The sequence below is a fragment of the Poecile atricapillus genome, chromosome 2 (assembly GCF_030490865.1).
Source record: "Poecile atricapillus isolate bPoeAtr1 chromosome 2, bPoeAtr1.hap1, whole genome shotgun sequence".
In the NCBI taxonomy this organism is placed as follows: domain Eukaryota; kingdom Metazoa; phylum Chordata; class Aves; order Passeriformes; family Paridae; genus Poecile; species Poecile atricapillus.
Genome location: NC_081250.1, coordinates 135429169 through 135443477, shown reverse-complemented (window position 1 = coordinate 135443477; position 14309 = coordinate 135429169). Strand labels below are relative to the sequence as shown.

The window sequence follows — 14309 nt, the reverse complement described above, 5'->3', positions numbered from 1 at the left end:
CCTGCAGGACTGGCTTGCACAGACCACACCAAGTGTACATCATTCCCTCAGCTGGACAATCCCTCTCTCTGCTCCAGAAGCACAGTGTAGCTCTCTGTAATTGCAGAGGTTTGTTCCCTTAATTGAGCTCCAAACTGCAGTGACAACAGTAAAATATCCTGATGACATCTGCTCTTTCATGAAGGGAGAACTTAAAGTGATATTTAAGATTCAAATATTTAATGAAGAATACAAGATTATTATTTTTTTTATTTGAAGCTGAATGAATAGTCAATGTTCTTACTCATCTTGTAAGAGCAAATTTTATGCAGACATTCTAATTCCTGTACAAAAAAATAACTCCAATAATGCAATATAAACAGGTGAGCAGGAAGATGCAAGCACAAGACATATGCTATAAATTATGACCTTTTTGCAGATTATACAAAAGCAGTAACTAACACAGATAGAATTTAGAGCCAAAAGATGATACTTTAAGAAGCCCATGTTTGGATGGATGGAAAGGAATTCTACTGCAGAAAAAGAATAATTGAATTGAAGGCAGAAGGGACATCAAGACAGTGCTTTTTACGTGTGTCATACAGAAATTATCTACACCTCTGGTAATAAAATTCAGGGTGATGCCTAAATAAACATGCACTACTTTCTATAGCCCCCTTACGCAGCCAGTTGCTTCATCAAGTGCTGCCACAGTCACTTATGCTTTAAATCAAATGTCCCTCTATTCATTAACTAATTTAGTATTTTACAAGTATGATTGCTACTGTACTGCTTACTAAATACTATCCTTGATTTCCACTTTTTTGCTTCCTATTGGCTTTTCCTAGATTGGTCCATACTTGGAAACATTCAGCTGCCAAAGATTTTTGTGCACTTTCATTTAATTCTTCAAAGTATAATACTTTATAAAATTCATCACTCCACCCTCTAAAAAACTAAAATATACTTTATTTGCAATATGAGTTCAGAATAGATACTGTGCAATTGAATTAATGGTTTTGTCAGCAAGAATGATCTAAGACTTTTCCCCTCTCCCTCTTCAAAATAATTGAAGACAACGTATTTCATTCCTGTAGCTTCCCACTGGGCTTTAAAAAGCCCCAGAAATGCCAGAAAATATGAGAAAATCCATCCTATACATTCAGTTGTTAAATGAACAGCAAAAAATGACATTTGCGCTTATAAATTCCACCTTCTAAATAAACTCCAACTCAAGTTTATTTTTACATATATTTAGATTTATTTGCTATACATCACTGTGAGCTTATAGTACTTGAAATCCATTACAGGATTTATTTTTTTTTGTTGAAATAATCAGTTGTAACTCCACAAAGACAATAATACTGCTGTGGAAGACCAAAGGGGAGAAAAGCCATTTCAATTTATTTACAGTTCCTTATTTTGTAAACACTTACTCTACACATTGTACTAAGTTCTAATAAGGATAAAGAGATATACATAGAGACAGGAAACAAAGCCCTGTTTTTCTATTCATATTGAGCATTAGCATATTATTGATGAAACATCTGCCCTTTCTTGTTACCATAGCAGTAAGCTGTCTTCAATAAGTTTTTTTTGTTTTTTACTTTCCAGAAAAGTAAATATTTTGAAATATACAACTACGTCTACATAAGCCAACCCATTTGGCTTTTATTCCATTTCTAGAATAATTTAAAGTGCTATAAGCAACCCGTCAATCAACACTTTTCTATTATAACAAAACTACTTTAAACATTAATTTACAAGATAATATACAATGTTTGTCTGAAATAGCTGAAATTTCAGCACAAAGTCAGTCACTGTCACACTTAACAGCAATTTTTTTGTTCTTTTTTGTTGGTTTTTTTTTTTGCAGAACATAGAATAAAAGCTTTGAAACAAACAGTTTTGTTGAGCTGTTATTGCCACAATGGCTTATCAAGTTTTCTACAAAAGTGGACAAGAGCTACTGGAACTGTATTCTAGCCTGTCATTTATTTTTTGAGGTCACATGACAGTAAGTTTGCATATTCCACAAGTCTACTGAATTACAATATTGTCTACCTATGATACATGATGTCATTTTAATCAGAGCTGGTGCTAATTGTAAATTTACAACATAGACCCCCACTCAAAAACATCACAAGTATTTTTTTTCTTTGGACAGGAATAAGCTATATTCTTGGAGCTGATGTGCTACACGGCTACAACAGTATAACAGTATATATCTGACACTTTATGTTGAAGAAAGATGCATCTGTTTCTGTACTTTTAATGCCCTACTATAGCTACAAATTGTTCACTGAGTTTTGCTTGCTTTAGCCTTTTAATTTTTTGGAACTATTAGATTCTTACATTCTCTTGCTATTTTTTAAGTCTTTGCCACTTAGCTCAATACTGTCAGTATTTGTCCCAAACCTGCAGATCATTAACAGCATGTGCAAAACACTCTTTAAATACAATCAGCATGCAGCTACAACACGTATTAACTGACTTTTTTCTACACATGAACAAGAAACAAGACAAGTGGCACTGTTGACTTTGGATATCTTCTAACTTCACCACGTCTGTACTGGGATGTGTTAAGAAGGAATGCTCAGCTTCTCATCCATTTGTGGCACCACTTGAATAACCTATCATTGGTCTGGACTAATCTCTGCAGTGCTGCTGCCAAATACCCACACGCAGCTTTCTTAGAGGTTCACCGAGGGCAACTTCATTCACAGACATAATTTGAATACAAAAATAATAAGCTATATTCAATGAAGCAGCCCCCTAGCAGGATTGCAGGAAAGGTGTGTGTGGGAAACCTGGGAGGCAACTGTAATATGGATAAGAAAATTCTGCAGGCCACAAGGCTCAAAGAAACTAATGTTAATTTTTAGTCCATAAGATCAATATTTTGTAAAAGAGTCTACGTCTTAGAAAAAGTATGACAATATATTACAGATGCAAGAGCATGAATAAACATCAGCTATTTAAAAATAATAACTAATGGCTACACTGAAAAATTAGAAAAAAACCCCAAAAACAGATAAGTAAAATACATTATATTGCTCCTAGGGATTTTTAAGCTGCTCTGATTCATGCCAGGTTTGGGACAAAAACCTGTAGAAATAGTCAAATACTTATTCAAAAGCCCATATTTCTATATCTTGAATAGTGAAGTCTTCTCGCTTAGAAAGTGTGTGATTCCCAAATGTTTTACATGAATGACTTCTTCCATGGTAGAGATCACCATCAAGCCAAAGAGCAAACTCTCCTCTGCAAGACAGACAATGTATTAAAGCAAAAGACTGAGGGAGTAAACACTGAATCCATCAAACGTACTTTTCATTCAAAATTTAGAAACGAGAAGGAATGAAAGAATTAGTTTTTAACACAAGTACCTCATTGCTGTTAATAAATTTATACTACAAGGATTTTATTTTTTTCTTTTCTTACAATTTATTAACAATTTGGGAATATGCCGTTTGCAGATATTCTGAAACAAGCTATTAGAATTCCTTGGTTTTCAGCCTCTTCCATTTTCATTAAACAGATAACATAATAGCACTTTTATAGCTAAAGAGAATGCTGATAGTGAATAAGGAAAACATTCCAGAAGCATATACACCTGAATAGTGGAAAAAAGCCAGGACAAGACAATGTATGATTTCTGGAGACCTTGGCATGCTTTGGGATGGCTCAGTTTCAATTCAGGCCTCTTCTAGTTACACATAATTTTCACATTTATGTCTTTCCACAATCATATCTTGTGTCCATTCTGAATACAGGAAGACACATATGCAAGTCAAGCATGGAAGACATCATAAACTTGAAGGGCTGAAACTTTATGCCACACTATGGGGAAGACAAACATCCTGTTTAAATTTTTCCAGCATCACAGGTTAAATATACCTGACATGCAAAAGTTTCTTGGCTGGTTAACTGTTGAGTCCATTCCAATTTCTTTTTTCAAAGGTGTCTAGACAAATATTTTTAACAGATTCTAATTGTAACTTACCCTCCTCCACCAAAAGCAAGAGAGTCCATGTCCCCTTTAATGAAGAACATGTTGTCTCCTGTCCATTTAAAAACCTGCAAAAGAAAAACCAAAACAATAAAACAGACTAGCAAGTAAAAAAATCTAAACTTTTCCTCTGTGCAGAAGGGAAACCAACCATCAGTAAAGACATACTATGGGTGGCTAGAGGCCAGTTTAATGAAGTTGACACAGAAAATTCAGGAAACAGCTGCAGACAAAAATTCTCTGAGGTTTTACACTAATTAAACTAAGACCATTCCAAACCAGGTTGTCTTTGAGCACCAAAACTCCTACACAATGAAAAATACCAAGAAAACATGCTTAGATTAGATGATATGCCCCTAAAAAGGATGTAGTTTGTGAATTTTCAGACACCTGGCAGAATTTAAACAGTAGAAAAACCTTAGTACAATTACAGAGTTAGGTTGAATATGTTCTTCAGCATGCAAACACTACCAATTCACTGTACTCTTAAAGATTTCACAAAAAAACCTAGAGTGATGACTTCTTTTCGGGCCAACTTGTAATATTTTTCAGATTTACAGTTAGATTTATTCCTTAAGTATTTTAAGATCATATACTTGGGGAGGTGGTGTGAAAGGGAGCAAAAGCATACCAAGTCATTTCTACTTACCTCAAAATCTGGAGAAAAGGTGAACATAAAGGTCTCCCCAGTGCCATAAAAGCCATCGCTCACTTTAAATGGTTCAGATGCTAGTGCACCAAAAACCTGAAGCAAAAATACATCAGAGCAAGAAAAACTTCAGAGAAGCTACACAGAATCCAAGAATTTCTAACGATAGTAACTGATAAATGACGTTGTTAATACTGGCAATTTAAAATTCACTCTGTGAATTTCACTGTACTACCATGGTTCTGAGGGCACTGAGATATGCACCAAGATGTGCTTTGTGGTACAATAGAAGGTAAGAGCACTCTTCCTCAATAATAAGTGAGCACAGTAAGAAAAAAAGAAAATCTAATGGATAAAAACTGAACTCAAGAGTCTCAAAAACAATGTGTACATATTTAAAATTTCAGATCAAAAGGTTCTTCTTACCTAGCTGCTATTTCACTTCACTACACTATTTTCAGCAAGTTCCTAGCTGTAGCTAGTTATCTTCCATTTGATTTTTTAATTCCAGTCCAAATACCAGGTAAGCACTGGTTACCCTGACTTACAACAGAGACAGATTTTAACAGAAGGACAGGATGCCATCCAGAGGGATCTGGACAAACTTGAGAACTCGGCCTTTGTAAACCTCATGAAGCTCAGCAAATCCAAGTGCAAGGTTCTGTAGCTAGAGATCTGATTTTTGTGGCTAGTTGTTAGGGTGGATAACCAAAATTCCCATGTCCTACGTTCCGTGTCTCACACTTCCGTAGTGCATATAATCTGAAGAATGACTTTTTATAAAACTAGACAGTCCTTGAGGTGGTTAACTGCATTAACTACATTTCTAGACCACCACTTATTTAGGGACTCATGTTCAGGAATCAGGTACCAATTGTTTTTAAATGGCTGTCAGGGCTCACTAACAGAAGCACATACCTGTAGATAAACAATCCATAACAACTGTAATGATGCAACTATGGATTTCTTGGACACCTTTATTAAAGAATCGCCTAGAATTGACTGGAGCAGGCAATTTAGGTGGCTTTAGATTCCAAATTCCAGCTAGGCATTGCTCAGCTTTTACACAATTAAAGTTTGTAAAAGTTCAGTGGTTTTGCTTGTTGGTTTTTTTTTTTTCCTTTTGTTTGTTTGGGTTTTTTTAAACATACATTTAAATAAAATTATTAACTGATATGAAAAAGCAAAATTGGAAAAGGTTTTTGAATAAAAAATTAAGTAGGGTGAGGCTTATCAACCTGTAATGGAACATTATGAAAAGTTACAAAATACACTTGCTCCTTTCTCAACCTATTATCAACATAAAAAAAAAGCAGTCTTCATAAACATGGACAACAAAGAAACAAATCTCAGGCAAAGCAGCCCAGGAAAGAAATTCATTCCAGTTTAAAAGAAAAATGCCTCAACCATGGATACAACAATTCCAGTATCCTTCATAAACATTGAAGTTACAAAGTGAGCAGAACAACAAATAGGAAGAGGACTGAGCAGGTATGCTCAGCAAAAGTCAAGAAACTATCTGGTCATAATTCTGTCATTTTTCAAAACGGCTGAATCTCATTTAGGATCTTCTCTGAAATAGAATCTTAGAAAACAGGCAGTGATCTTGAAGCATAAAGTATGATTAACCACCAACTATTAAAACACATTTTTGGAGGGCATATACAGTATTTATCTTAGCATGCTGATAGTGAGCTATTCCTGGACACATTCTCCTATAAAGTACTTAGTCCTTTAAAACTGCTTTCCGTGTCTGAAAAAGACTCTATCTGCCAGGAAGATACAAGACATTAAAAATAAATTAACCTCTTTCAAAAAAATCAATAGCTTCACAAATAAAATTAATTAGCCTGACTAATTATTAAAGAGTATAGTTGGTTACCATTGTCTTTATTTTTCATGATTTTAAATCCTTGCATGAAGAGGAGAAAGACTCTGTGCTAAATTTCCATATGTTTTGAACAGAAAGATAGTGCAAATTAATTTTTTGCTGTCAAACGCAGACATTTTTCATTAATAACATGAGACAGAGCTACTGAAAACACTACTCCCACTACACTGGTGAAGGACTGAGCATCTCATCTGAACCACTCCTTCTGCATATGCTGCTCACTGAGTAGACATAGATTTCCCCCACTCTTGTGTGAAACCTAGGTAAGATTTGGCATATGCTTGAAATCTCAGTTCAGTGACTACTTGACCCAGAATTCCAAGGCATACTTTCATACATATTCCTAGGTATAAGGCTGTAAGCTGAGATTCACTTTGGTCTGTTTCACAAAAAAATAAATAAAATATGACATTTCTGTGAACTCCATGTTTTGACAGGGAAACCGTGACACTTTTTGAACATTCAAGTCAAGATGCTCATACACAGAAAGTATCATGAATTCCTTCAGCAAAAGATAATAACTACATAATGGTAGCAAGACAGCCCTATCAGAAGAAGGATGTATTTTTTCTGGGACAGATAATCAGGTACTAGGAAGCAGGTATATCTTACTAATTTATCTTGAGAAGGTAATAAGTGAATTAAAGAAGTCACCAAAGTATATTTATGAGATTGATGAATCTGCTGAGACATCTATTAAATAGTTTTTGTCTGCAAAACTAAAAGGCAAATGAAGAAATATTTTTCAAGAACTTCTGGGAAAGATTGCTCTACTAGCAGAGAGTTAGAAGGCATTTTTCTTTTTAAGGGACCCCTGAGATAGGAAACAATAAAAAAATCAAGTTGCAACTTGAATAAGAAAAAATACCCTTCATTTACTGTTTTCAGACCTCCTGAATGAGACCATGCTCCCTGAAAATAAAAACTGTGGTTACCAAACTGGGAGAGGGAAACGAACTGAATGGTGGAGATTTTACAGTGATTCTGTCAATTTTTCATATCAGCAGTAACATGCTTCCACGAACAAACACAGAAGTTGCAGAAAAAGAATCAAGAGGTTTCAAACTGCCTGTACTGTTCACCTGTTACTCGATTATTCAAGAGAGGATGTTTGCTATTCAAATGGTGAGATATGAGCCACTTCCTGAAATTCATAATCCAGTCAAAGAAAAACAGAGCACAACTACAGAGACTCAAAGAAGAAATTAATAATGTAACAAAGGTAGTACAGCTCTTGAAAGATGTTGGCTGCAGCCAGAGAATATACCAAGAAGCACTAGCCACAGCTAATGACATTCCAACTCAGCAAGGCCTTCCAGCATTGGAAAGTTTTAGAGACTGTATTTCTTGTGCCTTAAGAGAATAAAATATTAAAATTAAACTGATTAATTGGATATTACCAGACTCTTGCATTACAACAGCTAACTTGTATCATTAAAGTAGTTAATTTCCTAGACATGTATTATGTTGGAAGACTGCTTAAGAGTGAAACACATTTCTAAGGAGAAAATTTGCTTGATACACAAAATTTTAACTTGCTTAGTACACACAATTTTATCTGCCATGATGGCTTGAAGCATCAGTTATTCCTCTATACTCAACCATTTTTCTTGATGGGTCCCCTACTGCCACACAAATATTTTCCTACCTGTCCATCACTGTCTTTAATAACCAACAGCACAGGTGTGTCTAATCCCATCATTGTCCGATACAAGGTCTTCAAGCTCATGCCATGCTTTGCAGTACTGTAGACAAGAGTCCATGGATAGCCAATAGTCCGTGGTGGAAGAGACTTTGTGAGCTATTAACAAGAAAATTAAACCCCTTTATTTAATATATGTTTTATATTTAAGAATGTATTACACATAAATGAAAGCAGATTATGTTCTGCTCACCCATTTTTACGTGGCATTAAAACCTAAGAACTAAACCAGAAGGTTCACATGTATATTTTCTACTTTTGGTCACTCAAGATGGTTTCTTTTCCTACCTCTGCTAGTAACCTGCAGAAGAATGATTTATCAACTAAAGAACATGTGTTTGTTAAGGTCTCTAAAAGGTTTATCCATATAATTATTCTTGCATAATATTACATGTGTCACTAAAGTCTTAGTATTGACTAAGTAGATCACTCAAGCCAGCAGGTAACAAGCTGAAGGGTAAATGCTGCTTGCTGCCCTGTTCCTGTACTTTTTAACCCAAACCTTCAATTAACACATTTGTAATGAAAGCACTTTGGACTGGACAGCAAGAACTGCAGTGTTTTTACTGATGTTTTCAAGAAAGTATGAAATTAGGGCAAAGGCAGACGAAGGTCTGTCTGAATACATGGTACATTCAAAGCTGGGATTTAAAAAAGCAATATTTTAGCTACAAATTGTGCTCTGATTCGACACTTAGACACATGTATGTTGATGGTGCCAGATGGGATCCACACAAGGAAACAGGGAGCTGGCAGATATGCTCATTGAGCCATGTCCCACTGTTTACCACTATTCCAGGATAATTTGGGATGTCCTGATGGCCAATGTCCATTTACAAGATGGGCTGTAGGAAGGATCCCAGGAACTACAGGCCTGTTGGTCTGCCAGTGCCTGGGAAGGTCATGAAACAGGTCCCCTTGAGTGCTGTCACACAGCACGTGCAGGAAAACCAGGGGTTCAGGCCCAGCCAGGGCAGGTTTGTGAGAGGCAGGTCCTGCTTGGCAAACCTGATTTTCCTCTATGACAAGGTAACCTGCTTGGTGGATGAGGGAAAGGCTATGAATATTGTCCACCTGGACTTCAGTAAAGCCTTTGACACCATTTTCCATAGCACTCTCGTGGAGAAACTGGCTGCTCATGGCTTGAAGAGGTGCATTGCTGCATAAAAAACTGGCTAGATGATCAGGCTCAGAGAGTGGTGGTGAATGAAGTTAAATCCACTTTGTGGCCAGTCACTTGTGGTGCTCCCCAGGGCTCAGTACTGGGACCAGTCCTGTTTAATGTCTTTATTAACAAACTGGATGAGGGGATGAAGTGCATCCTCAGTCTGTTTGCAGATTACAACAAGCTGGGGAAAAGTGTCCATATGCTGGAGGATATGTAGGCTCTGCAGAGATCTGGACAGGTGGGATTGAAGGGCCACAGCTAACAGAAAAAGGTTCAATATGGCTAAGTGCCAGGCTCTGCACTTGTGTCACAAAAAGTCCCTGCAGCACTACAGGCTGGGAGAAGAACAGCTGGAAAAAGGAAAAGGACATAAGGGTGCTGCTTGACAGACAGCAGCACACGAGCAGCACAGGTGGCCAAGAACAGAGTTATGACTTGTCCCCCTGTACTGAGCACTGGTGAGGTCACACCTTGAGTGGTCACAGAATTGTGTGCTGTTCTGGGCCCCTCACTAAAAGAAAAACATTGAGATACTGGTGTGTGTCCGAAGAAGGGCAGTGAAGGTGCTGAAGGGTCTGGAGAGGACTGAGGGAGCTGGGGTTGTTAAGCCTGGGGTCAGAGGGACCTCATCACTCTCTACAACTACCTGAAAGCAGGTTATAACAGTCAGTCTTTTCTCCTAAAACAGGACAAGAGAAAATGTCCTCAAGTTAAGCCTCTGGAGGTCTGGACTGGATCTTGGGAAAAACTTCTTCAGTGTCAGAGCTGTCCAGCATTGGAACAGGGTACCCAGGAACGTGGCTGAGCTACCATCTCTGTGGAAATACTTAAAGGAGGCAAAGGACGTGGCACTTAGGGAAAGGGTTTAGTGGTGGACTTGGCAGTGCTGAGGTAACAGTTGGACTTGGTGGTCTTAGCCATCTTTTCTAATATATAGTTTATTTTCTTCTATTTAATATCACACAAGGTCTTCTTACTGGTGTGTTTTACATTACAGTCATAGCATTTGTGATACAATAATGTGCAGGAGTGAAAAATGATGTATCTGCATCCATACCTTTTCAATTTGTTCTGGCTGTAGTAATTCACTTGGATCACTAAGATTTGGCCGGAATGCTTCAGGCTCCAGGTCTGTTTTGATATTTGTTGCCTGTTTTGAATTGATATCTTCTCTTGTTGTTATCTACAAAAAGAATAGCAACAAAGTAAGTATATGCCATCCTATTAGCAGACAAGATAAAACTTCACAGGTTTAAAATCATGCAGTTATCAATTATGCAAGTCCTTCAAAAGTTTAGAAATCCAATAGATTTGATCTGACCGAGATTTCCACTGTTTCCCATAGCAAACTGGTATACAATTATATTACAATAACTTACAGACACTTACTCAGAAGAAAGCTATGGTTTTATGCTAAAATAACAGTTCTCATACAAAGCTGAAGGGCTTCAAATGCTTTCCAGAAGATACCTCAAAAAAGCTCTTCCATTTTAATATTGACATAGCATTCTAAGTATAATTAAAAAAAATCAGAAAGGAAAGGAATTAAAACTTCAACACTGACATTTCTCAGTAGCTTCTGAATCAATATTCTTTTAGAGTACCTAAGAAACTTTTCAGATATGCAGTAGACATCTGGGAAGACTACTGTCATATATTTTGAGCAAACCATTTGAATGGAGCCTTAGGAGTAGTGCTGCTCCATAAGCTGATCTGCTGGAGTACTTACTTGGGAATCAAAGAAGAAAGAATTGAGAGAGTGGGGTGGAAAAGCAGCAATAATACTTAAGTTGCATAGTGAGCACTGAGGTCTGGCTAAGATGCACTATGCAGAAGGGTCCTGCAATAATTTAAAATATCTGACCTACATATCTACCCTACTGAGTATCTCCATTTTTGTGGCAGACGCCACAAAATTCTTCATGAGATGCAGCTCACAACAGCTTCTTACCCCACTAAACACTCACTGGCACTTCCAAGTTAAAGTGCCATGTTTTGATAACTATAATAGCTGCAATCCAAACAGACCTCCTTCTACATATCCAACTGCAGGGATATTTAAAACTTGCTAGGAACAGTGAAATCTGATAGAGGAGTAGGAAAAAGTAAGGAAGTTAGAAAAACCACTGCAGCAAGACTTACTAAAATGTTGACAGAAAAAAGAAATCTTAACAAGATTAAGTGCATTTGAAAAATTTATCAGCCTAAACCAAGTTTCACCGAAAGCCAGACTGTCCAAATTAAAACCTGAAGCCTGAAAATTGCAAGAAAATACCTGCCAAATCCAGTTTGCCACATCCCTCATACTTTAAACATACAGGACACAACTGCAATATTTCACAATATCACCACGGTAAACTTTGCCAAGCTTTTGTAAACTTCCTTAGTTAATAAAAAAAAAGCCAAATCAAAGAAACCTCTGAAATACAGATAGTAATATTTAAACAAATACAGCCACCTGAGCGAAAAAAAAAGGACACCCCTTTCATCTCCCTCAAGAACCACAAAAAAAATTCCTATCACAAATTCTTGTTATTTAAAAATAGGCTTATAAAGTCAACATATCAAAGTATATTCATACAGGAACTCAATTACGCTATTAATTCTAAACCCAAGAAAGGGTATGCTTAAACTGAGTATCAAGCAAGAAAAAAGCTGAAGCTTTCCTTTTTTCAATGGAAGGTAACAAGAATTTCCAACGTAGATTAAGCACTGATTTCCATATCACAACAAAAAAATGCAATTATCCATATAGCTTCATGTTCAAAAAGATGACCTTCATGCTGCTTTATATAGTGCTATCCTTAAAATGTTATTTCATAGTCCAAGTATTTTCTACTTTAAATGCCTTTCATCCATCATATTACTACTTCAGCTCCAGAGAAGTTAAGCACTGTTCAACTGTAGAGCAAAAAGTTTTTTTCCCCTTGTTATTATTTAATTCTGATTAAAGATCACTATGGAAAACACGAATAATCTGGACTCAAGTGATGTGGGAACTGAGTTTTTTGATTTAGAATTTTTGGGGATTGGGGTATTTTTTTGGATGGACTTTTTTCATTTTTTATTATTATTAAAGTAAACAGTTTCCTTCTAGGAAGAACACTGCTTAGTCAAAGCAGTCAAAGAGTGTCTGTTCAAAATAATCTGAGAGAAAGCACTCTAGCTTCAAAATTTGCAGATTGAGTTCCCACCAAAGTTGGACAGAGCAGACTGACCTATAGTCAGACTCCAGAGGCTTCCACAATTGGTAAATGACACACAATTTACACCACATTTGAGACCACAACCTTCAAATGGCCTCAAAGCAGAATTTATAGGCTGCAGCTCATCACATCAGAATTTTCTAGTCAGCCCAAACCCTGAGTTTGGGCATATCAGGTGAAAGGTATATGGAAAGAGCTCCTACATTTCCAGAATATTAATACAGGGATTCTGTGCCACCACTTGACAAAAACAGAATAGTTCTGTTCTCAAGTGGGAATAATTTATTTTTTTTTGGCAAGATTTCTGACTTTCCTGTAACAGTGAACCTTTTGGGTTCAAGGTTCAAGCTCATTATTGATCTATGTAATTGTACTACTTACAAAACATGTTAAAGCGATTAATTACTGATTATTAAACAAATATTAGAGCTAAGAAAATGTCTGCTTGTGTGTAATTACATATGTAAAAAAAGACAAGATCAAAGAAATTAAAAAAAAAACCCAGAAAAAAAATTTTACATTTTCAGCAGCCAAGTATTAGAGAAAAATAAAATACTCAATGCTTCTAAGGAAATCTAAGCTATGCTTTCCATCAATAAGGCATGTATGATATGCACAGCATCTAGCAATTTTATAATTCTCAAAAAACTATGGAACACCTAAAGAGAATGCAAATATCAGTTTCAATCCATATCCACAGACCTTCAAAAATCCAAACTGATTTCAAAGTACTGTTTTGTATGTATGTGTATGACCTTTGCCATGTTGAACTGCCTCAGTTACCTGCTTTTATAATGGGAAAAATACTTACCTATTTTACAGAAGTTGTGAAGCTTCATACTTGCCATGTACTGTGAGATTCTTGATGAAAGATTCCTATATAAAATTAAACACCCATGCAACAAGGTTTTGGATTCTTCACCTGTTTTGCATTCTTTTTAGGGAAGCTTCTAACACAACACACCAGTCTAAAGTAGAAGTTAAAACACAACACTGCAAGTCAAGCAGTACTGAGAACAAATTTTCAAATTCTAACAGAAAATTCCTGTGTGAAAAAGGTGGAAGTAGTAATTCCATCATAAAATTACTGATTCCATCACATAATTGCACAATTAAATACATCCAAAACAAAGGAATTTTCTGCTGGATCCTTGTAGTGCTGTAGACAAGACAAACCCACTGAGTGCAGGACTTGCCCTGATCCAAGACACTACAAAGAAAGATGTTTTAGTATCTGGAGATGGGGTTTAAACTACTGAAGAGGGCACCTGGAGACGTCTGCAGAGTGTGCGCAGTTCTTCGCTATTTAGCGCATCGATCCTGCGGTGATACTCAGCCACTGACACTACCTGAATATGGAGACAGGAAGACAATAATTCCACTGACAGTTGAAGAAAAGCAAAAAGGTATGAAAGAAAAAACTGGAGGAGAATAATGAAGGGAAGATGTGCAATGACAACAAACAAACAAGAAGGGCCAAAAGATGTTTGTTTCTGCAAGGACAGTGCACATGTAGGTGATTTTAGACATATGAGTAAACACAGCAAGATTACAAATTAAACACTAAGGGCACTAGCAGTCAGGTATCTCACTGATCTAGGATGAATAAATAACTGATATAGGAGTGCATAAAGTTTCCAGTATCAGGATGCTAAATGAGAAGTCAATCTGAGTTACATGCCTTAACCCAAACTCTTCAGCC

At 36.5% G+C, this 14309-nt stretch overlaps 1 protein-coding gene across 9 annotated transcripts in view; it reads right to left on the bottom strand.

The window, feature by feature from the left end:
* Positions 1 to 1216: 1216 nt before the first annotated feature.
* OXR1 (oxidation resistance 1) overlaps positions 1217 to 14309 on the bottom strand; it is a 260352-nt gene continuing 247259 nt past the window's right edge. For 5 of the 9 annotated variants that reach the window (XM_058833202.1, XM_058833199.1, XM_058833200.1 and 2 more), the window contains 6 exons: positions 13876 to 13956; positions 10459 to 10584; positions 8180 to 8332; positions 4641 to 4736; positions 3986 to 4059; positions 1217 to 3243 (listed from right to left, as the gene is read on the bottom strand). In XM_058833202.1, the coding sequence (XP_058689185.1) occupies positions 3108 to 3243; positions 3986 to 4059; positions 4641 to 4736; positions 8180 to 8332; positions 10459 to 10584; positions 13876 to 13956 (666 nt within the window). In that variant the 3' untranslated portion in view covers positions 1217 to 3107. Of the gene's footprint in view, positions 3244 to 3985; positions 4060 to 4640; positions 4737 to 8179; positions 8333 to 10458; positions 10585 to 13418; positions 13484 to 13875; positions 13957 to 14309 lie in introns of those variants that run through there. The other 4 variants (XM_058833203.1, XM_058833208.1, XM_058833207.1 and 1 more) reach the window with 2 other exon arrangements.